General features: G+C 48.2%; 2 protein-coding genes across 2 annotated transcripts in view; one reads left to right on the top strand and one right to left on the bottom strand.

The window, feature by feature from the left end:
* Nucleotides 1–24,573, bottom strand: part of ZAP70 (zeta chain of T cell receptor associated protein kinase 70) — a 32,423-nt gene extending 7,850 nt beyond the window's left edge. The window contains exons 1-3 of the mRNA XM_082642188.1: nt 24,383–24,573; nt 12,504–12,954; nt 11,645–11,805 (exon numbers count right to left, since the gene is read on the bottom strand). Of these exons, the coding sequence (XP_082498314.1) occupies nt 11,645–11,805; nt 12,504–12,905 (563 nt within the window). The 5' untranslated portion in view covers nt 12,906–12,954; nt 24,383–24,573. The remainder of the gene's footprint in view (nt 1–11,644; nt 11,806–12,503; nt 12,955–24,382) is intronic.
* LOC309815169 (ornithine aminotransferase, mitochondrial) lies at nt 17,283–19,381 on the top strand. The gene has a single exon (XM_082641768.1). The coding sequence runs from the start codon at nt 17,403–17,405 to the stop codon at nt 18,717–18,719; it is 1,317 nt and encodes a 438-aa protein (XP_082497894.1). The 5' UTR covers nt 17,283–17,402; the 3' UTR covers nt 18,720–19,381.
* Nucleotides 24,574–25,206: the final 633 nt, after the last annotated feature.

Here is a 25,206-nt window from a genome sequence, read left to right as displayed (position 1 = left end):
GACAACAGACCAATAATCTAGGGGATTGAACTAAGTTACACAAGAGCTGGCTGGGAGCGCACAGCAGGAAATAGCCATGGGATGACCCACAGGTGGGCACCATCAGAGTGTAAACTCTCAGGCTTGGGCCCTGCCCATGGATATTAATTCACTGGACAAATATTTACTAAGTGTTGACCATATGTCGGGCACTATTCTAAGGGCAGGAGTACAGTGGTGAACAAGACAGACATGAGCCCACCTTGCAACCCTTCCTTAGGCCAAAGAGACAGAGAAATGTCCCTTAAATCTCCATGGCAAAACATGAGTGAGGGATGGAGGGGTGGCTGTGAATATCCCATCCATTGCCAGACAGCAAGTTCCCCAAAGAACAATGCAGTGAAGGCTGACATAGTGACCAGGGCAGCCTACCTGGACACGTGGAGAGATAGGAAACAGGGTGGGGAGCAACAGGGGAGCACCAAAGGCAAGGAAGAGAATCCCACAACAAACTAAGAAATGCAAATGTCCCACAGAAAGGAAGGAGCTTCCATAACTAGACTGGTGGGCTGGCCTGGAGGTGATTGTCTCTAACTACTAGTTCTCTTCTTTTGAGAAGTGAAAATACTTCATAAGGTCAAAACCTTAAGTTTTGAACTGACAACAAAAACTCAGTGCCCAGAGGGCAGACAGCAGAAGCAAGAAGAACTACAATTCTGCATCCTGTGGAAAGAAAACCACATTTACAGAAAGACAGGGAAAATGAAAAGGCAGAGGACTTTGTACCAGATGAAGGAACAAGACAAAACACCAAAAAACAACTAAATGAAGTGGAGATAGGCAACCTTTCAGAAAAAGAATTCAGAATAATGATAGTGAAGATGATCCAGAACCTCAGAAAAAGAATGGAGGCAGGGCTTCCCTGGTGGCGCAGTGGTTGAGAGTCCGCCTGCCAATGCAGGGGACGTGGGTTCATGCCCCGGTCCTGGAGGATTCCACATGCCGTGGAGCGGCTGGGCCTGTGAGCCATGGCCACTGAGCCAGCACGTCCAAAGGCTGTGTTCCACAATGGGAGAGGCCACGGCAGTGAGAGGCCCGTGTACCGCAAAAAAAAAACAAGAATGGAGGCAAAGATCGAGAAGATGCAAGAAATGTTTAACAAAGACCTAGAAGAATTAAAGAACAAACAAACAGAGATGAACAATACAATAACTGAAAAGAAAACTATACTACAAGGAATCAATAGCAGAATAACTGAGGCAGAAGAATGGATAAGTGACCTGGAAGGCAGAATGGTGGAATTCACTGCCATGGAACAGAATAAAGAAAAAAGAATAAAAAGAAATAAAGATAGCCTAAGAGACCTCTGGGACAACATTAAATGCAACAACATTTGCATTATAGGGGTCCCAGAAGGAGAAGAGAGAGAGAAAGGACCCGAGAAAATATTTGAAGAGATTATAGTCAAAAACTTTTCTAACATGGGAAACGAAATAGCCACCCAAGTCCAGGAAGTGCAGAGAGTCCCAGGCAGGATAAACCCAAGGAGAAACATAACGAGACAGATAGCAATCGAACTGACAAAAATTAAAGACAAAGAAAAATTATTGAAAGCAACAAGGGAAAAATGACAAATAACATACAAGGGAACTCCCATAAGGTTAACAGCTCATTTCTCAGCAGAAACTCTACAAGCCAGAAGAGGGTGGCACAATACATTTAAATTGATGAAAGGCAAGAACCTACAACCAAGATTACTCTAACTGGCAAGGATCTCATTCAGATTCGACGGAGAAATCAAAACCTTTACAGACAAGCAAAAACTAAGAGAATTGAGCACCACCAAACCAGCGCCACAACAAATGCTAAAGGAACTTCTCTAAGTGGGAAACACAAGAGAAGAAAAGGACCTACAAAAACAAACCCATAACAATTAAGAAAACGGTAACAGAAACATACATATCAATAATTACCTTATATGTGAATGGATTAAATGCTCCAACCAAAAGACAAAGGCTCACTGAATGGATACAAAAAACAAGACCCATATATATGCTGTCTACAAGTGACCCACTTCAGACCCAGGAACACATACAGACTGAAAGTGAGGGGGTGGAAAAAGATATTCCATGCAAATGAAAATCAAAAGAAAGCTGGAGTACCAATACTCATATAGAAAAAGTAACCCTTAAAATAAAGAATGTTATAAGAGACAAGGAAAGACACTACATAATGATCAAGGGATCAATCCAGGAAGAAGATATAACAATTATAAATATATATGCACCCAAATAGGAGCACCTCAATACATAAGGCAACTGTTAAGAGCTATGAAAGAGGAAATCGACAGTAACATAATAATAGTGGGGTATTTTAACACCTCACATCAATGGACAGATCATCCAGACAGAAAATTAATAAGGAAACAAAAGCCTTAAATGACATAATAGACGAGATAGATTTAAGTGATATTTATAGGACATTCCATCCAAAAACAGCAGATTGCACTTTCTTCTCAAGTGCACACGGAACATTCTCCAGGATAGATCACATCTTGGGTCACAAACCAAGCCTCGGTAAATTTAAGAAAATTGAAATCACATCAAGCATCTTTTCTGACCACAACACGATGAGATTAGAAATCAATGACAGGGAAAAAAACGTAAAAAACACAAACACATAGAGGCTAAATAATACGTTACTAAATAACCAAGAGATAACTCAAGATATCAAAGAGGAAATAAAAAAATACCTAGACACAAATTACAATGAAAACACGATGATCCAAAACCTATGGGATGCATAGCAATTCTAAGCAATTCTAAGAGGGAAGTTTATTGCAATACAAGCCTATCTCAAGAAACAAGAACGATCTCAAATAAACAATCTAACCTTACACCTAAAGGAACTAGAGAAAGGAGAACAAACAAAACCCAAAGTTAGCAGAAGGAAAGAAATCATAAATATCAGAGCAGAAATAAGTGAAATAGAAACAAAGAAAACAATAGCAAAGATCAGTAAAACTAAAAGATAGTTCTTTGAGAAGATAAACAAAATTGATAAACCTTTAGCCAGACTCATCAAGAAAAAGAGGGAGGGGGGCCTCCCTGGTGGCGCAGTGGTTGAGAGTCCGCCTGCCGATGCAGGGGATACGGGTTCGTGCCCCGGTCTGGGAGGATCCCATATGCCGCGGAGCGGCTGGGCCCGTGAGCCATGGCCGCTGGGCCTGCGCATCCGGAGCCTGTGCTCCTCAGCGGGGGAGGCCACAACAGTGAGAGGCCCGCATACCGCAAAAAAAAAAAAAAAAAAAAAGAAAAAGAGGGAGAGGACTCAAATCAATAAAATTAGAAATGAAAAAGGAGAAGTTACAACAGACACTGCAGAAATACAAAGCATCCTAAGAGACTACTACAAGCAATTCTATGCCAATAAAATGGACAACCTGGAAGAAATGGACAAATTCTTAGAAAGGTGTAAACTTCCAAAACTGAAGCAGGAAGAAATAGAAAATATGAACAGACCAATCAAGTAATGAAATTCAAACTGTGATTAAAAATCTTCCAATAAAAAAAAAATCCAAGACCAGATGACTTCACAGGTGAATTCTATCAAACCTTTAGAGAAGAGCTAACCCCCATCCTTCTCAAACTCTTCCAAAAAATTGCAGAGGAAGAAACACTCCCAAATTCATTCTATGAAGTCACCATCACCTTGATACCAAAACCAGACAAAGTACTACAAAAAAAGAAAATTAAAGACCAATATCACTGATGAATACAGATACAAAAACCCTGAACAAAATACTAGCAAACAGAATGCACCAACACTTTAAAAGAATCGTATACCATGATCAAGTGGGATTTATCCCAGGGATGCAAGGATTCTTCAATACATGCAAATCAATCAATGTGATACACCATATTAACAAATTGAAGAATAAAAACCATATGATCATCTCAATAGATGCAGAAAAAGCTTTTGACAAAATTCAACACCCATTTATGATAAAAACTCTCCAGAAAGTGGGCATAGAGGGAACCTATCTCAACATAATGAAGGCCATATATGACAAACCCACAGCAAACATCATTCTCAAAGGTGAAAAACTGAAAGCATTTCTGCTAAGATCGGGAACAGGTCAAGGATGTCCACTCTCACTGCTATTATTCAACATAGTTTTGGAAGTCCTAGCCACAGTAATCAGAGAAGAAAAAGAAATAAAAGGAATACAAATTGGAAAAGAAGAAGTAAAACTGTCACTGTTTGCAGATGACATGATACTATACATAGAGAATCCTAAAGATGCCACCAGGAAACTACTAGAGCTAAACAATGAATTTGGTAAGGTTGCAGGATACAAAATTAATGCACAGAAATCTCTTGCATTCCTATACACTAACAACGAAAGATCAGAAAGAGAATTTAAGGAAACAATCCCATTCACCACTGCAACAAAAAGAATAAAATACCTAGGAATAAACCTACCTAAGGAGGTAAAAGACCTGTACTCAGAAAGCTATAAGACACTGATGAAAGAAATCAAAGATGACACAAACAGATGGCGAGATATACCATGTTCTTGGATTGGAAGAATCAATATTGTGAAAATGACTATACTACCCAAAGCAACCTACAGATTCAATGCAATCCCTATCAAATTACCAGTGGCATTTTTTACAGAACTAGAAGAAAAAATCTTAAAATCTGTATGGAGACACAAAAGACCCCGAATAGCCAAAGCAGCCTTGAGGGGAAAAAACGGAGCTGGAGGAATCAGACTCCCTGACTTCTGACTATACTACAAAGCTACAGTAATCAAGACAATATGGTACTGGCACAAAACCGGAAATATACATCAATGGAACAGGATAGAAAGCCCAGAGATAAAGCCACGCACCTATGGTCAACTAATCTATGACAAAGGAGGCAAGGATATACAATGGCAAAAAGACTGTCTCTTCAATAAGTGGTGCTGGGAAAACTGGTCAGCTACATGGAAAAGAATGAAATTAGAACACCCCCTAACACCATACACAAAAATAAACTCAAAATTGATTGGAGACCTAAATGTAAGACTGGACACCATAAAACTCTTAGAGGAAAACATAGGAAGAACACTCTTTGACATAAATCACAGCAAGATTTTTTTTTGATCCACCTCCTAGAGTAATAGAAATAAAAACGAAAATAAACAAATGGGACCTAATGAAACTTAAAAGCTTTTGCAAAGCAAAGGAAACTACAAACAAGACAAAAAGACAACCCTCAGAATGGGAGAAAATATTTTCAAATGAATCAATAGCAAAGGATTAATCTCCAAAATATATAAACAGCTCATGCGGCTCAATATTAAAAAAAACAAACAACCTAATCACAAAATGGTCAGAAGACCTAAATAGACAGTTCTCCAAAGAAGACATACAGATGGCCAAGAAGCACATGAAAAGCTGCTCAACATCACTTATTATTAGAGAAATGTAAATCAAAACTACAATAAGGTAACACCTCACACCAGTTAGAATGGGCTAATCAGAAAAGCTACTAACAACAAATGCTGGAGAGGGTGTGGAGAAAAGGGAACCCTCTTGCACTGTTGGTGGGAATGTAAACTGATACAGCCACTATGGAGAACAGTATGGAGTTTCCTTAAAAAACTAAAAATAGAATTACCATATGACCCAGCAATCCCACTCCTGGGCATATACCCAGAGAAAACCATAATTCAAAAAGACACATGCACCCCAATGCTCAATGCAGCACTATTTCTAATAGCCAAGTCATGGAAGCAACCTAAATGCCCATCGACAGACGAATGCATAAAGAAGATGTGGTACATATATACAGTGGAATATTACTCAGCCATAAAAAGAACGAACTTGGGTCATTTATAGAGACGTGGATGGACCTAGAGACTGTCATACAGAGTGAAGTAAGTCAGAAAGAGAAAAACAAATATCATGTATTAACACATATATGTGGAACCTAGAAAAATCGTACAGATGAACCAGTTTTCAGGGCAGAAATAGAGACACAGATGTAGAGGACAAACGTATGGACACCAAGGGGGGAAAGTGGTGGTGGGGGTGGGGGTGGGATGAATTGGGAGATTGGGATTGACATGTATACACTAATATGTATAAAATAGATAACTAATAAGAAGCTGCTGTATAAAAAATAAGTAAATAAAATTCAAAAATTCAAAAAAACAAAAAATAAAAAAACTCAATGCTCAGCCGCTCACCAGCAAACGTGTGTGGAATATTGAAAAAAAACAGCACAATATTAGACCTTTCTTCCCATCAATAAGTGGAATCTAGTTCTATATCTCCTGAATCAGGGATTGACCATGTGACTTGCTTTGGTCAATAAGACATTAGCAGGGCTTCCCTGGTGGCGCAGTGGTTGAGAGTTGGCCTGCCGATGCAGGGGACACAGGTTCGTTCCCCAGTCCGGGAGGATTCCCACATGCCGCGGAGCGGCTGGGCCCGTGAGCCATGGCCGCTGAGCCTGCACATCCGGAGCCTGTGCTCCGCAACGGGAGAGGCCACAACAGTGAGAGGCCCACCTACCACACACAAAAAAAAGACATTAGCAAACAGGACACAAGGAGAGGCTGGAAAAGTGGTTGACACTGGGGCTTGCCTGCCCTTTCTTGCTTCTCCTAGCAGCCCTGCAACGACCACACTAGCCTGCTGGAGAAGCCCTATGAAGGAGAACCAAGGCATCCCAGGCTGCCATTTGCCAGACATGTGAGTGAGGCCATCCCAGACCATCAAGACCCAGCCAATCCTTCAGCTGACTGCGGCCACACGAGTGAGCTCAAAAGAAACCAGCTGAATAACCACCCAGCTGAACTAAGCCCAAATAGCCAAACCATTGAATCAAGGGTGAATAAATGAATGTTATTTTAAGATACAACAGTTTAGGGTGGTTTGTTACACAGCAAAGGCTAACTGATACACTGTCTTTGGAAAGAGACATGTGAGTTCACAAAAGAGCAGCCACCAATCCCACGTAGGCAAAGACTACTATACTGGTGTGGTCATCATATATATTTCAATGTCACAAATTCTACTTTATTTACCAAAAAACCACCAGGTGGTGGCAGTTCTTCATCCTTGGAGTTCAAGCCTGAACTTAAACAAGAGGTACAGGCTAAGAAATCAACTTGTATCTCCACTTTTTTTTTTTTTTTGGCTATGCCATGAGACTTGCGGGATCTTAATTCCCCAACCAGGGATCAAACCTGTGCCCCCTGCAATGGAAGCATGCAGTCCTAACCACTGGACTGCCAGGGAATTCCCTGCACTTTAAAAATAATATATAGAACCTGATAACAGTAAAAAAAATAAGAGCTACCATTTATTAAGATACTGGTTCTAAATTCTCCACATATTTGTCATTTAATCTTCACAGCATTCTCCACAAGATACCTACCTTGTCCTATTATTATCCACATTTTGCAGAGGAGGAAGCTGAGGCTCAAGAACGCTACACCTCTTGCCTAAACTGCACAGTTGATTATGGGTAAAGCCAGGATGCAAATCCATTTCTGACTCTCCAATTAATTGCTACATGGGACTGACACCCAGCCCAGCCACAGCAAGTTGCTTCTTCTCCGTGTGCCTCAGTTTCCTCACATGTAAAGTGAAAAAACAGAACTAACTCAGACTTTAGGGCTCCAAAGATGAGGTTCAGGATCAACCATGATCTCATATAACTGTAGGCATAATCTTTGGGGTAAAAATGTTTTGGGGATTGTGAGAAGGGTTCAGCTTCACTAAAATTCCCAAAGGGGTCAGTGATCCATTAAGAAACAATTAACAATATGTTCTTGAAGGCCCTTTCCAGGGTTCAGGTGTCTTTTCAAGTTGAATCAACCAGTCCCACAGATGCTACAATTATGCAGAAAGGAAGCGAGCTTTGACAGCAAACAGCATTAGGTATAATTCCATCCATTCATCAGCAGCTCTGAGCAGTGGTCACTGGTAAGCATTCCAGGCCACGGTGGTGTGTCTTTCTATCACACCCGCACCCTTACCACAGAACTAGACAAGTCCTGGGCTTGTCCCAGGCATCATGATGCATCAGGGATGTTCCTTCACCCCTGCCCCATGAGAGGTTCTGCGCCTACAGCTTTGACCTTCAGCCCCTAACTACCCACAGACTGAGAAAGCAGTTATTGACAACAGGAACCACAAGAAAAATCTACTTCTGTCAGAAGCATGCCCTGCCTAATTTTCCAGGAGTCTGGTTCATGGTGGTGGCTTCTGGTCTCTTGACATTTTCCTGCATGAGCCACTGTCCCTCATATAATGTCACTGCTCCAACTGCTTCTGAACCCCAGCATCAGCCCCAGTCTCTACACTGTACCCAGATCCTAGCTCCCTCAGCCTCAGCCTTCTGTGGCCAATGCTGGTCCTACCCACCTCTGAGACTTCAAGCCACCTCGATATCCAAAGCACCTACAGCCGCTGGCCCTGCTTCTCCAGAGATTCCTCTTATCCCAACAGACTGGTTAACTCCAAGCCTGTTATAAACTCTGCTGTGTTAATGGAGAAAGTTTGCAAACTTTTCCTTTGGGCAGTGGAATTCTTTGTCAAGCAACATCTTCCATAGACACTTAAGATATGAAACACGTCAAAGCTGAGCTGGGGGGACTTCTCTGGTGGCGCAGTGATTAAGAATTCTCCTGCCAATGCAGGGGACATGGGTTCAAGCCCTGGTCCAGGAAGATCCCACATGCTGCAGAGCAACTAAGCCCACGCTCCACAACTACTGAGCCTGCGCTCTAGAGCCCGTACGCCACAACTACTGGAGCCCGTGTGCCACAACTACTGAAGCCCACGCACCTAGAGCCCATGCTCCACAACCAGAGAAGCCACCACAATGAGAAGCCCGTGCACCACAAGGAAGAGTAGCCCCTGCTCGCCACAACTAGAGAAGCCCACATGCAGCAATAAAGACCCAACACAGCCAAAAATTAATTAATTAATTAATTTAAAAAAAAAGCTGAGTTGGGATGGGGCTCAGAATCCCCCCCCGCTCCACCCTCTACTCACTTCTTCCACCCCCTCCCCCCAGAATCTTTTGATACTGTCGGGGGCCTTAGGGAATCTGGGAGAAAGTTTTAAACCATTGGAATGGTAGAATCATTATCTCTATGAGTATGTGTGTTTGTGTGAGGTAGGAAGGAGAGATGGGGGAAGGGAGGGGTGGGGAGGAAAGAAAAACCAAGACAAAAGAGAGGCAAAGACTGTGAGGTGATGAAAGGCTGAATTGGGGACATGAGATGAAACCAGAGAAGGGAACCTAGATTGTAAAAAGAAAGAAAAATGAAATTACATGTTATAAAGGAAAAAGCAGCTACAAGGAGAAAGAATTGGCTGCACCAACAGGAAAGTTGGAGGACACTCCTTCGTTGTGTCCAGCTTGGGGAGAGCCCCTGGACACTCAGGTACCTGGGGTAACTTGTGCAAGAGCAAGTGAGATGTGAACGTGGGGAGATGTGTGACCAATGGTCGAAAAGGTCTTGGTGAGCATCACGCTTGAGGGGGGGGAGCGTGCAGCATCCTGATGAAGCAGGTAACAAACATCTGGACAAGTACCAGCCATCACTAGGTTCTAGAAGGTGGAGCCCTCTAGAAGGACCAGATGCAGGCTCTGCCTTCAAGTTCCTAGTCCAAAAGGAAAGATGCCCCAAATGCCCACATTTGAGATGCGCATCACCCTCATTATGGCCTCCTTGTTCTAATCCTCTGATAGACTGTTTGTAAAACTGGCTGCCTCAATTCCTCTCCCTTGGGTAGTCCCTGCCCCACAGTGACTCTGGTCTGAGCCAAGTGGCTTGCTTTGGCCAAGAGGACATCAGTAACGTTACACAAGCAGAGGCTTGAAAAGTGCTTGTGTATTGTAACTTGCCTTCTCTGACTGTCCTTGGGAACCCTGCAACCACCACCATGTGAACAAGTCCAGGCTAGCCTGCTCGATGATGACAGCACTGCAGCCTACTCATCCCTATCGCCCAGGTGATGCTGAGCCAATAGCCAGAGCCATGGTTATCCCAATCTATTCAGTCCCGGCCCAGCTGACCTAAACCAGAAGGACTACTCAGCTGACTCACAGAATCATGAGAAGTAACAAACTGTTGTTTTGAGTCAGTAAGTCTTGGGACAGCTTGTTACACAGCAAAAGCTAACTGATACAAATGCAAAGTTGAGTTTCCCTCTTAGAGAAAACAGACCTATCTTAATTTGTTCACAAGCCGTCCTTGCAGCTGAGTATTATCTGTAACATGCAATTACAGCCTAAATTTACAGCCTAAGTCTGTTAGGCAGGGTGAAAAAAAAATTATTTTATCAGCTGACAGTACAGCCTTGTAGAGGGACCTGCATCTTGTGGGAGACCTGCAGGTAATCTGGTACACATGCTCAAACCTCACATGGGTGGGAGAAGTCAAGGGAAAGGGGTCAGTTCCTCCAAGTGGGATGGCCCCAGGAGAGGGAACAGCCCGGCGGGGAGGTGGGTGAGAGCAAGGATTCAGCCAGGCAGGATCTCAGGCCAAGAAGCAACCATGAGAAGGGAGACCCTTGAGAATTAACATCTCAAGGGGAGGATGCTAGACTTCCTGAGGTCACAGGAAAGAGACAGGCACCAAGTTTCTCCATATCTCAAGGCCTGAGTGGCCTCAGCTGACATCTGGATAACATCTGCTATACAACGAACCCATGTCCAGACCAGAAAGCAGCAGCCCCAGCAGGGGGCTTTAGACGGACCCTTTCATAATAACAAACTCACGAACAGCCACATGGTTCAGCTGTGGCTCATGCTCAGGCAGAGATACGCACATTCACCCACTTAGAATAACACTTAGTGCATTTTTACTATATGCCAGGTACTATACTATTGCTTTACACATATTAATTCCTGCGATCCCATAAGAGACCCTTGGGTAGGTACTACCACCATCCACAGTGCAGTTAGAGGGAGTTGCTTCAACGCTCTCCCAGCGCTCCTACCTCACTCAGGGTCAAAGCCAAAGTCACCTCCCTGCCTTCTCCCCCTCCCACTCCAGTCCTCACTTACTGAGCTCCAAGCACACTGGCCTCCTTGCTGCTTCTGGAACGTGCCAAGAACCTCCTCCTGGTCTGTGTTCTTGCCAGGAACACCTTCTCCCAGAGAGCTCACAGCCCACTTCTCACCTCCTTCGGTTCTTTACGCAGAAGCCACCCGATCGGAGAGGCCTTTTCTGGCCACCTAAGCTCAACGTGGAGGCCCCCTCCCCAGCTCCACATACGGCACTTGCCACCGTCTGACATACTCTATGTTTTCGCGATTCATCCGTCCTCAACGCCCGGAACAGTGCACGTGGTAACTGTTCAACAAATATTTGGTGAATGCAGAGAGGAAATCCAAGTAGGCAGCTCCGATACCTGCCCAGCGTTCCCAGCTGGTAAGTAGCAGACGCTGGATTCCAACCCAAGCCGCCCAACTCTGAAGTCCTCACCACTGCTGCCCCTTTCGCATATCACGTCCCTGCGCACATTCAGAAAAGCACTACCCACTCACACTTGTGAGCGCAGGCACACCCCTCACCGCCCACCTGCACACTGAGGTCTGCCCCAGCCTCACCGCCCCACAGCCCCAGGTTCCAAGCCCCACATACAGGAACTTGCCGTCCGTCTGTGAGCCTGAGTAGAGTTTGCGCTCCGCCTCCTCGCGCGTCAGGCTGCTGTGGTACCAGGGCATCCGCTCGTGAGCCGTCGTGGCAATGAGCTTCTCCACCTGAGGGGCCTGGCTGATGATGGCCTGCTCCAGGGCCTCGCCCTAGGGAAGAACGGGAGAGTGGAGACCTGTGTCTCGCGGCCACAGGACACCTCTTCCGTCTCCTGGACCCTCCCAATTGCCTCTTCCACATGAGACACGCCGCCCACCCAAGGGCACCTAGGGGGTGAGTCATTTAGGCTGTTAAGGAAAGCCACGCCCCCTCATCTCTATGGTCCCGCCCCGAGCCATCCAGGCCCCGTCCATCCAGGGCCACGGCCCAGGCCCCGCCTTCTAGCCGGCCCCAAGCTCATCTCCAGCTTGAAGATCTGACACTGGTAATCGCGCCCCGTGGTGCACTGCATGTTGTCGAAGACCACAACCCACCGCCCCTGCCGGCCAACCTACCCCAGAGCACCGCCCCCACCATCCTCTCAGGCCCCTCCCCCAGCCCAAGCCTCGCCTCCTCTGGACTCAGCGTGACCTCCACCTAGCCATCTGCCTCGGACAAGCACCATAGCATCGCTCAGGCCCCTGCCTCCGAGGCCTCCTCCCAGGCCCGCCCCCAGTCAGGCCCCAACCCTCCAGCATCTAAAACGGGCGCAGCACAACATAATACAGGCTGGCGAAGACCACCACTCTCCCCCAGTTCCATTGCTCCCTCGGCCCCAAGAGCCCGCCCTTCCCGGCTCCGCCTTCCCAAGGCCCGCCCCTCCGGCCCCGCCCTCCCAAGACCCGCCCCTTCGGCCCCGCGCTCTCACCTCTAGTTTCCAAGTCTGGCGCACGTAGTCGCGCACCATGGCATCGCGTAGGCTGTCGAAGACCCCGGGCTGCGGCTCGAACCCCGACGGCCGGTTGCACGGCTTGCGCAGGTTGCAGGGCAGCCCGTCGGGGTCGCGCGAATAGAACTCGCAGAGCTCAGCGGGGCCGCAGTGCGCTTTTCCGCCCGCAATAGCGTAGGTGCCGTTGAGCTGGCGCTCGATGGGGAAGTGGTGGAAGCGCACGTCGTGCACGAGCGAGAGCACATAGCCGCCCAGAGAGCGCAGGCACTGGCGCAGCAGGAAGAGCCCGTCGGCCATGCCTGCCAGCTTCAGGTGCTCCTCGGCCTCGGCGCGCGAGATGCTGCCGTAGAAGAAGGGCAGGTGCGCCGCGGGGTCCGGCATCGCCGCCGCTGCCCTGAGCAGGGTGCGGGCCCCTGCGCCTCTTCAGACTCTGCGGGTTCAGAGCGGGATTGGGGGCACGTCAGGGCCTCGGTTTCCCTTCCTGAACCCGTCCATTGTACCCAGAGATAGTAGGAGAGAGCCCGCATTAAAGGGCATCCGTGCGGCACAGCTGAGTGTGCTGATCGTGCAGAGCCTGATGTGTGCCGGAGTCAACTTGGAAAGGAGGCTCAGCCTAGGGGACTCAGACTGGGGAGTCCCAAACCAGCCTTTGACTTCTCAGACCTAGTACGGAGCGCCCCACTCGCCACCACACAACAGCACCTGTAACCAGTCATCCACCTCCCAAACACGTGTTGAATTCTTACTGTGTTTCAGGCTGGAGATATGGGTGAATAAGAGACATGGTCCCTGCCCTCCTGAAGATAACAGTCTGAGGGAGAGGGGATGCAATAAACAAGGATAGACAAAAATAATTACAGATTGAGGTCAGTGTTCTAAAGGAAATAAATAGAGTGAGATCAAGAGGGAAGAAGCCACTGTAGCTGGGATGGTCACATTCTTTGCGGAGGTAGCATTTGAGCTGAGATCCGAAGGAAAAGGAGGAGCCCACTTCTCAAAAAGCATGGAGGGGGGCTTCCCTGGTGGCGCAGTGGTTGAGGGTCCGTCTGCCGATGCGGGGGTCGCAGGTTCGTGCCCCGGTCCAGGAGGATCCCGCGTGCCGCGGGGCGGCTGGGCCCGTGGGCCGTGGCCACTGGGCCTGCACGTCCGGGGCCTGTGCTCCGCAGCGGGAGGGGCCGCAGCGGTGAGGGGCCCGCGTACCACACACACACAAAAAAAGCATGGAGAGGAGCACATCAGGCAGAAGGAACAGCAAGTGCCAGGGCCCGGAAGCTGGAACAACTTTGCTCATTAAAGGACCTTGACTCCATTAGCCTTCCCGACTCTTTCCTCTGACCCTTTCCCAGCAACCTTAGAAATTCCCCTTAGCCCTGCCCCCTCTGCCTCCATGAACGAGTGTCTAGAAAGCATAAACTAATCTGAATATCCATTAATAGGGGACTGGTTAAATACATTAGGATTTAACTCCAATGTGAACTGTGATACAGTCATTAAACAAAATGAGGTTTGGAAAGTATGACCCTATATGGGGGGGAAGATATCTAACCTGAAATTATCCACCTTCAACTTTCTAGGGTGATGGTGATGTCCAATATCTTGAGAAGTGTTGTGTTACACAGGTGTCTGAATTGCTCAAAATTCAGAGAATGTAAAAGTAAATTAATGTGAAAATGAAAAAAAAAATTCAGAGAATGTACCAACTTGAGTTGTTCATTTTATTGTATTTGGGCCCCTCAGTAAAAAAAAAAAAAGAACCATAAAATATTGAACCCTGGTCAACGATCTGCGTGCAGAAATATCTAGGTGTGATGGGTAGTGATGACTGTAATTCACTTTGAAAGGCATCCAAAAAATAATATTGATGGATGGATGGATAAGCAGATTGATAAAGCTGAGTCTTGCTATTCGCAGTATTTCTATAAAGTATTGAATTAGGAAGTACTGAGCCATTGCTTCTAGAAGAAATCCAGTGTTAGGTTCCTTGAAGCCTCTGGTCACAATATTTTCATCAACCGATCAGTACATAACCTTGTTTTATGTACTTCTGTTTAAAGACAACTTAACATAATTATATTGTTGATTCATTAACATTGAGCTCTTGGCCAGCAGCTCTATAACTATAAGCTTAGCCAACACATACTTTTTCTGTGAGGCACAGCCCAGCCTTCTTGCACTTAGGAACACTAGACAGCACCTCAGCACTGTCCTTGGGGGCCATTTAAACTGAAATCACCGACGAAAAGCACAAAAATGTGGCACTAAATAGACTGTGAGAAAGAGACTTATTTACAGTATGAGCTGAATGGAGAAAGCAAAGCATCACCTTGCTCAGCCTCGCAGAACCAGCACGTCGGTTGACTCAAATTTCACACCACTCTGCACACGCCCTCCAATGACCGCAAAAGCGCAGCGAGCATTGGTTTTGGGGGTTACAAATAAATTTTAGCAAGTAGGCGAACTGGCAGATATGGAATCCAATAATAATGAGGATTAACTGTATGTGATAAAGCAAATATAGCAAAATGTCCATTGTAGAATCTAGGGGGTGGATAATTTGTACAACTAATTGTTCCCGTTTTCTGTATATTTGTAAGTTTTTAGATAATGTTGAAAAAAAAATATTTCCCCTTAACAGTTTCTGGTCGTTTCTCTACTGAGATGGGCCCACTTAAGGCCACCCAGGCATAGTTTTGCATTCAAGGAAGTGTCCTTGGGTACCCTTCTTACTTAAGCAATTGTAAGCAGGGGGTGCAAAGCAAGCTTTTGTGGATTGAGAAAGGCTGCCTTTCCCTGGGCGTTCAGGAACATGCAAGGATGGGCACTGGGGCCAAGAGGAAGATACTAGAGCAGGAAACAGGTGAGGTCTGAATCAGCGCAGCTGGAGGAGGGGCCGTAATCTGCGTTCTAACCAGATAGCGTCTGATGCTGGGGTTGGGAGAGCCAGGGCTGTGGGGGTCTTGGATGTCACGATAGTTACAGGCAGGTGATTAATTGGGGACCTGGAGATGCAGGTCACCATCCCAGAAGAGTGTTTTAAAAGAGTCAGAAGGGCTCCTAGGTATTCATCCTAGAGAAATGGAAACTTACGTTCACACAAACACCTGCACAGGAATGTTTATAGCAGCTCTGTTCACGACTGCCCAAATGTAGGAACAACTCAAATGTTTCCCAACAGATGAATAGATAAAGTGTGGTATATCCCCGCAGTGAGACACTACTCAGCCTGAAATGGAAGGAAATGCTGATACACACATTAATGACTCTCATAGGCGTCAGGTTAAGTGAAAGGGGCCAGACTCAGAAGTCTACAAACCATATGATTCCATTCAAAACTGTAGAACAGGGTGTGGAGAAAAGGGAACCTTCTTGCACTGTTGGTGGGAATGTAAATTGATACAGCCACTATGGAGAACAGTACGGAGGTTCCTTAAAAAAACGAAAAACAGAACTACCATATGACCCAGCAATCCCACTCCTGGGCATATACCCAGAGAAAACCATAATTCAAAAAGACACATGCATCCCAATGTTCATTGCAGCACTATTTACAATAGCCAGGTCATGGAAGCAAACTAAATGGCCATTGACAGACAAGTGGATAAAGAAGATGCAATGGAATATTACTCAGCCATAAAAAGGAACGAAATTGGGTCATTTGTAGAGATGTGGATGGTCCTAGAGACTGTCATACAGAGTGAAGTAAGTCAGAAGGAGAAAAGCAAATACCGTATATTAACACATATATGTGGAATCTAGAAAAATGGTACAGATGAACCAGTTTGCAGGGCAGAAATAGAGACACAGATGTAGAGAACGAACGTATGGACACCAAGGGGGGAAAGCGGGGGAGGGGGCAGTGGTGGTGGGATGAACTGGGAGATCGGGATTGACATGTATACACTAATATGTATAAAATAGATAATAAGAACCTGCTGTATACATAAATAAATAAATAACGTAAGAGGGATAAAAACAAAACGAAACAAAAAACTGCAGGGCCATGCAGTGGCTGCCGGAAGCGGCAGGCCCGGTGGGGAGCAGGGGTGACGGGATGTGGATGCACTGCAAAGGGGTATGAGGGAATTCAGGGCAATAGCCTATACCTTGACTGAGATCGCAGTGTCTCAGCTGTATGCATGTGTCAAATCTCACAGAATGTTTCACTAAAAGGGGTGAATTTTACTGTATGTAAATGATACCTTAATTTTTTTTTAATTAAAAGGGGAGAAAGGGAGCTGGAAGGTATAGACACACCAGGCACTACAAATATTAACTGAAATAGGAAAGAGAGAGCTGCCTGCACCCCTGCCTCACTTCCTTGATTCCCTCTGTCTCATCCAGCCTCACAGGCTGCTCCCCTCACCTCCACCAGGTTGCCCTCCAGCTGCAGGGAGCACGATATCACCACCTGATGGGCACCAGGCAAGCACTTCATGCCCTCTTCCAGGCTGGGTCCCCTGCGTGATGGACACTGTGACCCACCCCCACACTCTTGGGTCCTTTGCCAACCCCCTGGCTTGCCGCCTTCCCCTCTGACGGTTCCTGCTCTCTCTCCTTCTCCAACCCCCGTCCACTACTTGGGCCATCCCGTCTGTGGCTACCCATGTTGCCACTCCCACTTGTCTCATCCAGATCTCTCCCCTGAGGTCGGTTTGTGCTGCCATCACCTCCTTTGATCTCCACCTGCTGTGTCTATTAATAAAACCTGGCAGTTGTTCAGTTGGCCCTGCGTTTCCGGGGCTTGTCTCCGAGGTGCCGCCAGTAGTTATTGGACCGTCTGAAGACCGTCGCTGGATCTCGAGCTAAAAATCTGTATTCTAATCTGAACTGTGTGAAGCAGGGTTAGCTGGCTGGTGATATTCCTACTTGAAGGACATCATGTTTTCCAAACTAGCACGTTTGCAGACTGTTGCTGTCCTCCGTGGAGTTCATTCTTCAGTGGCTTCTGCTACATCTGTTGCAACTAAAAAAACAGTCCAAGGCCCTCCATCCTCTGACTACATCTTTGAACGGGAATCTAAATATGGTGCCCACAACTACCACCCTTTACCTGTGGCCCTGGAGAGAGGGAAAGGTATTTATGTTTGGGATTTAGAAGGCAGAAAATATTTTGACTTTCTGAGTGCCTACAGTGCTGTCAACCAAGGCCATTGTCATCCAAAGATTGTGAATGCTTTGAAAAGTCAGGCGGACAAATTGACCTTAACATCCAGGGCCTTCTACAACAACGTGCTCGGTGAATACGAGGAGTATGTTACTAAACTTTTCAACTACCACAAAGTTCTTCCTATGAATACAGGAGTGGAGGCTGGAGAGACTGCTTGCAAACTTGCTCGTAGATGGGGATATACTGTGAAGGGGATCCCGAAATACAAAGCAAAGATTGTGTTCGCAGCTGGAAACTTTTGGGGTAGAACATTGTCTGCTATCTCCAGTTCCACAGACCCAACCAGTTACGATGGTTTTGGACCATTTATGCCAGGTTTCGAAATCATTCCATATAATGATCTGCCTGCTCTTGAGCGTGCACTTCAGGACCCAAACGTTGCCGCGTTCATGGTGGAACCAATTCAGGGTGAAGCAGGCGTTGTTGTTCCAGATCCAGGCTACCTTGTGGGCGTGCGCGAGCTCTGCACCCAGCACCAGGTTCTGTTTATTGCTGATGAAATACAGACAGGATTGGCCAGAACTGGTAGATGGCTGGCCATTGACCATGAAAACGTCAGACCTGATCTGGTCCTTCTAGGAAAGGCACTTTCTGGTGGTTTATACCCTGTATCCGCAGTGTTGTGTGACGATGAAATAATGCTGACCATTAAACCAGGGGAACATGGTTCAACGTATGGTGGCAATCCACTAGGCTGCCGAGTGGCCATCGCGGCCCTGGAGGTTTTGGAAGAAGAAAACCTTGCTGAAAATGCAGAGAAAATGGGTATCATCTTGAGAAATGAACTCATGAAGCTACCTTCTGATATTGTAACGGCTGTAAGAGGAAAAGGATTATTAAATGCTATTGTTATTAGAGAAACCAAAGATTATGATGCCTGGAAGGTGTGCCTGCGACTTCGAGATAATGGACTTCTGGCCAAGCCAACCCACGGTGATATCATCAGGTTTGCACCTCCACTTGTGATCAAGGAGGATGAGGTTCTGGAGGCCGTGGAAATCATTAACAAGACCATCTTGTCTTTCTGAGGGTGACAGTTTTCAGTGGTGCCTGGGAGCCAGCTGGAGACAGGCAGTTCATAAAGCTCTGAGTTTCTGCACTTAATGCAGGCATATTCCACTCCCCCATGTTAAGGGCTTCTTAAAAAATATATGTTTTTCAGTTCATACATAATAGAATGACATTTATAAACGTGCAGTTTGCTGTGTAACATAACTAAGAGAATGTCCTGGCATCTTATTTTCGATTAAGTGTGTGTGTGTGTGTGTGTGTGTGTGTGTGCGCTTTCTAAGGTGAGATGCATCTCTCTATATAGACAGCCTTTTAATCAAGCCCCTCAGCATAATTTATATATGTTTTAATAATTTCCTTGCTGGTATAAATTGTATTTGAAAAAGTTATAGGAGAGTATTGCATAGGAGATTAGCTTAACCTCATAAAGTTGAGTCATAGTCATTGAATCTTAGGAAGGATGAGTGGTTAAGCTTATATAAAATACTAGATTTAAGCAAACTCCATATTGGCTAGCACCAAGATGTATTCTATGGATGTCATTACTTTGAATTAAGAATTATTGTTTAACATTCCTAGATTATGGTTTATGTTTTAAGTGTTTGATATAATTTGTAAAAAGTGTTTATTTTCAGTGTTTCTTTAAATTTAAAATAAAGCTCATATTTAAAATGTCAAAAAATAAAAAAAAAAAAAAAAAAAAAAAAAAAAAAAACCTGAGATCCAGATCTAACTCACAAGGTGACTGTGGTCGGCTGAACCCCACAGTCTGTTTCCCACATGAGCTGAAGCTCTGGGATCTGCAAGTTGCTTTTAGGCGATTCTTCCCCACGGCCTCCCTTGCTCAAAAACCTGCTGTGGCTCCCTCCTGCCTACATAATTGAATCAAACTAAATTCCTCGGCCCTCCCTCTGCTCCAGCCAGGCTGCACTATCAGCCTTCCTTCAAATTCACTTCCATGCTTTAATCCATGCAGTGTGCTCCACCGGATATACCCTCCCCACTTCTCTCCGCTCCCCCAGTCCAGCCAGCCCTGCCTGGCAGACTCACGGCCCTGCTCCCCACAGGGTATCAAGACCTAAGACAAGGCAGCGAAGAGAGGGTTTGTCCAGGGACCACGGGGAGGGGTGGGGGTAGTGAAGCTGGTCTCTGGGGCAGGAAGCTGTGGCAGGAAACTGTCAACAACACAGTTTGAGAAGCTCCACCCTGTGGTGGCCACAGGTGCAGCCTGGGTAGCCGGAGGCAGATTAGTGCAGAAGCGGGAGTGGGGAGAGGCTGGCCCTTGAGACCCAGTCCAGGGCCAGAAGCCATGATTGGCCATCTCGGACCTGAGTCCAAGGTGTCCCAGAGGCAGAAGCCTTCCCCGTGCATTCTCAGCTTTATCCCCACTTCCCTGTCCCTTTGCCAATAACAACAGTAATAGCAACAGCTTTCAGAGGAGCCTGGCCGGTCTGCAGCCTCCTGGAGGAGCAGATGCTTCTGTCCTGAGCCATGTCCCTGCAGGCTGCACGGCTTTCCTCAGAGACATGCCCACCATGAGACTTCCCCACCCCACTCCTGCCTCGGCTGACCCCCTCCATCCTCCCCTTGAGCTTGCGAGGTCCTCGTGAGTTCAGAGATGCTCATCTGGCCTTCCCATGGTTTGCAGCTCCACAGAGAGACCACGGGACCCCAGCCTCGTTCTCACAGCCCAGGCCCTGGGGAAAGGGGAGGAAAGTTTGATCCTTGGCTAGAGGGATCTGCCTGAAATTCCACCCTTCAAGCATCCTTTTTGGGGACAAGCAGGGTTAAATTATACTGTTCCAGACACAGAGGACGCCCCAAACATACTTTGAAGGAAAAAATGGGTCAAGAGATCAACTACATTTACAAAAGCTGTGGAAAGCATATTTGCATATTAAAGGTTCTGAGAAGACCTGCCACGAAAGGACAACGCTTTTTAGCTTTGTTTAAGCCCCACGCCTAAGTAGCAGGGCCTGGAAGTGCCGCTGTTCCACAGAACAGACTCAGCATCCAAAGCCCCAGTGAAATGTCTACCATGAGACACCAGAGGGAAGACTGAGGCAGTCAGGCTGCCAACAGAATGAGACGATCCAACTGGACTTGGCAGGTCTGGAGGCCCCAGGTGCCACCCACAGCCAGACATCGTGTCCCCACCCAAGGAATGGGGGTGCAGCCCCTCACTGCCCATGCCTCCTCTCGAGACCCCAAGTCCCCACTAAAGCCACCCTTCCTGCTCCCCAGTCCACAGGCCACCAACAGAGGCAGCACAGACATTTGTCAGCTAACAAAATGCCATCTTGGTTACGTTCCAAGTCACAAAGACAGCAGTTAGCACTGTGCCATGGATGGCAACAGGCTCCTTATCTTGTTCCTGACACCAGGGCGTCAGATCTGATCATGGAATCATGGATCTACTGGGTAGTAGCAGTGTGGTCCTGGGCAGGGAGTCATGCTCGCCAGACCCATCTGGAACACAGCACCAGTGAAGGTACCCAGCGCTGCGGGGCTGCGGGGATTCCGTGAGATAAGGCTCACCGAGCGCTGAGCATGGAGCCTGGCCCACCCTTGTCCTAGCCCGTCCTTCTCTGCTCGCAGCCCTCCGGGACTCCCACGTCACTCAAGGTTAAAGCCCAGGTTCTTACAGCGGCCTTGCCCAGTCTGCCCCATCACTTCCTTGCCTTCAGTTACTCCCCACCAGCCACACGGGCCTCCTTATGTTACTTGTTCAGAGCACTGGAACAAATCAGGCCTGGTCCAACCTCAGGGCCTTTGCACTGGCTGTTCCCTGTGCCTGAACACACTTCCCCCAACACCCCTCACTTCATTCGGGTCTCTGTGTAAATGTCACCTCCTCCTCCAAGAGGCCTTCCCTGACCTCCCTCTCTAAAATCGCCTCCCCTTCTCTCTCTATCCCTGACCCAGCGTTACTGCTCTTTACCACTGAAAATGTGATGTACTGTCAACTTGTTGCCACAGGATCTTTGTCCCCTGCTAGAATGTAAGCACGGTGAGAGTGGATATGGTCTCGTTCCCCTGCCTGTACCAGCCAGGCACATCGTAGGTGCCCCATAAATGTTCGTGGTGGGCAGAGGCTATTGATCCTGGGTACCTGGGAAGGTATGCAGCCCACTGTGGTAGGTGGAGACCCCTCCGCGGGTCCTTGGAATTTGGCAGCCTGATGAGGGATGAGGGGCTGTGGGGGCCTCTCTAGGAGAGAAGAGTGAATGGAGGACCTAGCGGCTTCCTCCACTAACCAGTGGTGGGAGAGGAGAGGACCAATCGGACCAATCGGAGGAGGTTTCACACAGGCTGTTCCCTCTGCCTGGAACAGCGCACACACCCTTCTCCAGGCCATATGCATCAGGCCCCCCTCAGCTGTCCCTTCCACCCAGAGTGTTCCATGGTTTCCCCCCTCCCTCCCCAGCTGAGTCAGGCACCTCCTCTGTTCTCCCAGGGCCCCGTCCTCCCGCATCACAGCCCTGGTGGCTGGTGGCCATGTATGATCACTGGCTGTTTGCTCCACTGTCTCTGACCAGCATGAGCTCCCCAAGGCAGAGCCTATGCCTGGCTTGTTTTCACGATAGCCCCTGCTTCCTCCCGACAAATATTTGTCAAGCAGGCAACAATAACAATAGCCTCTGTACCGAAGACTTTACGACACCTCTTCCGAGCATTATCCATTTAATCTAATCCTCACCGCAACTCCATCAAGTGGGAACTGTTATCCCCATTCCTCAGCTAAAGAAACTGAGGCTCAGAGAGGTTAATGTCATGTTCAGAATCATGTAGCCTGTGAGTGGCAGTCAGGATTTGAACTCAGGTCTCTCTGACCAGCAGCCAGCACTAGCCACTCTAGTGCGTGGCCATTAGGAGAATGGAATCCACGGCTCTGACCTGGGTCCCCAAGGGCTCCCACGCCTGCCTGGTCCAGGTGTCGCTGCACTTTGAGCTGCCTTCAACTGTCAGGGCAAAGAGTGCTGGCCTGTTGGGGGTTGGAAGCAGGTCCTCAGGCCTCAAACAGACTCTATCTGTTGACCAACTGACTGAATAATGCCACGAGATCAGTCCCCACTGCCACCACTCCCCGGCGATTTCAATCTCTGCTGCTGGGGTTCTAAGGGTTGTGTAACCTCTGCAAGGAGCTATCCCTCTCTGGGTGCCAGGCTCTGTGTAAAAGGAGATGGGAAAAGACTTAGGGGACAGAAAACGTGGGATGAGTCAGGAGGACAGAGCCTGACAGTGGGGACCGCATGGTGCTATCCGTGCATTGTAGGGTGTTTAGCAGCATCCCTGGCCTCTGTCTTACTAGAGGCCAGTAACACCCTCTGAGTCACAAGCAAAAATGTCTCCAGATGGCACTGAATGTCCCCAGCAGGCATGGGGGAGGCAAAACTGGCTCCAGTTAAGAAGCACGTCCTTAACGCTATGCTTTGGGGTCCGGCGGGGAGCAGCCAGCATGGAGAGGTCTGGTTGCTGCAGCTCCCAGGAGAGTCTCCGGGCGCTATAAGGCCGCCCAGAGCTAGTGATCATAATTAGGACTTTAGCAATACGCTTATACAGCACCTATTGTGTGCCAGGCACTCTAGAGAAATTCACTCACCCAATCCTCGAGAAAAGGCTGTGTGTAGAGGTTTTGTGGATTTGGCACCTGAAGACACAGAGAAGGAGGAAATTGCCCAAGGTCACACGGCACACACAGTAGGTGGCAGAGCCAGGCCTCAAATCGGTCTCCTGGCTCCAGAGTGTACACGAAACACCATCCAGCTGGGCCGCCTGCCTGCCCAGCGTCCCTGCCAGGGCTGTGTGGCGAGGCTGGAGGACAGGCGACAACAGGAAAAAGCAGCTCTGCACTGGCAGGGGAAGAGCCCTCGCAGGTGACACCCAAGGACCTTCCATCACAGGAGTCCTCGACCCTAATCTCTCAGCAAAGCTTTATTAAGCACCTACTGTGTGCTTGCTGCCCTGGCTAAGACAAGAGTAACAAAGCTCATCTTGAGCCGTTCACCACGTGAACCCCTGTTCCTTTCTGCCAAGACCCTTTCCTGCTTGGGACACCTTTCCCAACCTCTCACCCAACAGTCAGGAGCCAAGCACCTACTAGTTGCCAACATTTGCATCTGCATTGAACAGATGGGCAAAGTGAGATTCAGAGAGGCCAAGCAACTTGCCAAGGACACACAGTGGTTGAGCAAGATTCGAGCTGTTTCCTTCTTCACATCTCTGTTTCCCCTTTAACCTGAGCTCCCCCTACAAATGGCTGGAGCCTGTCCTGGGTCCCCTCATGGATCATCCAGCATTTTGATGTTCAAGTTCACAGCCCTGTTGAGCCACCCTCATATTCACGGGCCTGGGGGACAGAGCCCATGTTTGCTTTCTCTGGAGTTTTCTCTGCTTCCTGAAGTCAAAGTTGCTGCACTGACGGGGCCCTGCAGGAGGCTAGGGACTGAGCAGGCACCTCTGTGGCCCCTGGATATAGGCGTCCACTACCACTCGGCGGGCCCTCTGGAGGGAGACCTCCTTCCCTCAGGGTGGCCACAGGTCGTGTATGCTTCCTTTCCCAGCTGGATGTCACCCACCACAGTCCTACAGCCCTTCTGGTACCCGTGTCCTCCTGACTCTGTCATCCTTCACCAGACCCAGGCCACCCCTGGGTGCTGCTCCATCCGGGATGACTTACCTGGGGATGTGCTGACGGGTGTGGAGGCACAGGCCACCTGCAAGGTCTCTGGTCCCAAAGCCGACAGACAGCTGGTTCTAGATGAAGAACTGGGGTCCGAGAAACTAACTTGGGCTTCTCTGCAGCCCGAGCCCCCAGCCTGAAGCCACCACCGGCTAACCACCCACTCACACACCCTGGCAAGGGGTAAGGAGATCATACCCCACCAGGGTCTCTCACTCGGGGTGGAGGGGGTGGGGAATCTGAGTCACCCTCTGCCGGCTGCCCCAGAAGCCCCTGCGGTGGCCGTGCTGGCAAGAAAGAGGCAGGAGGCCGGAGGCCAGCCACTCACCTGGCCACCCCAGCGGAGCACAGCGGCCAAGCTGGGCAGGGACTGGCCCGGAAGGCCTGATGTGCTCTTGGAGGCGCCTTTCTCTGAAACTCAGCTTATTTCCTTGATGCGAAGACAGGAAAGGGGGCTGTGTTTGAAGTTTACGTCAAAGTCACAAAGTGCTGTGTTCAAGGAAAATCGCAGGCCACGTGCTCCAGGGAGGGCAGAGGGCACTTCCGGGGCCAAGCAGAGCCTGCCCAGCAGTTGGGGGGGGGGGCGAGCTGCAGGCAGGGGTTATGCTAGAATGATGATCCCAACAGCATCCCCCAAACCTGGAGAGGGTAAGGGAGGGGAGCTGTGTGCCGGAATGGGGGGGGTAGTGGCCGTGGGAGGGGGATCCCCAGGACTCACTGGAAACTGGAATGCCCCCACTTGCCCTTCCCAAGGGGCCATGGACCCGGGGCCTGTCCCTGGCTGAATTGCTCATATGAGTGATTTATTTATTCCACAGACA

The sequence above is a fragment of the Mesoplodon mirus genome, assembly GCF_964341445.2.
Source record: "Mesoplodon mirus genome assembly, chromosome: 14".
NCBI lineage: Eukaryota > Metazoa > Chordata > Mammalia > Artiodactyla > Ziphiidae > Mesoplodon > Mesoplodon mirus.
This window is presented reverse-complemented; position numbering and strand designations above follow the sequence as displayed.

Coding starts and splice junctions, on each gene's coding strand:
- LOC309815169 (XM_082641768.1), top strand. CDS start 17,403: ATGTTTTCCAAACTAGCACGTTTGCAGACTGTTGCTGTCCTCCGTGGA.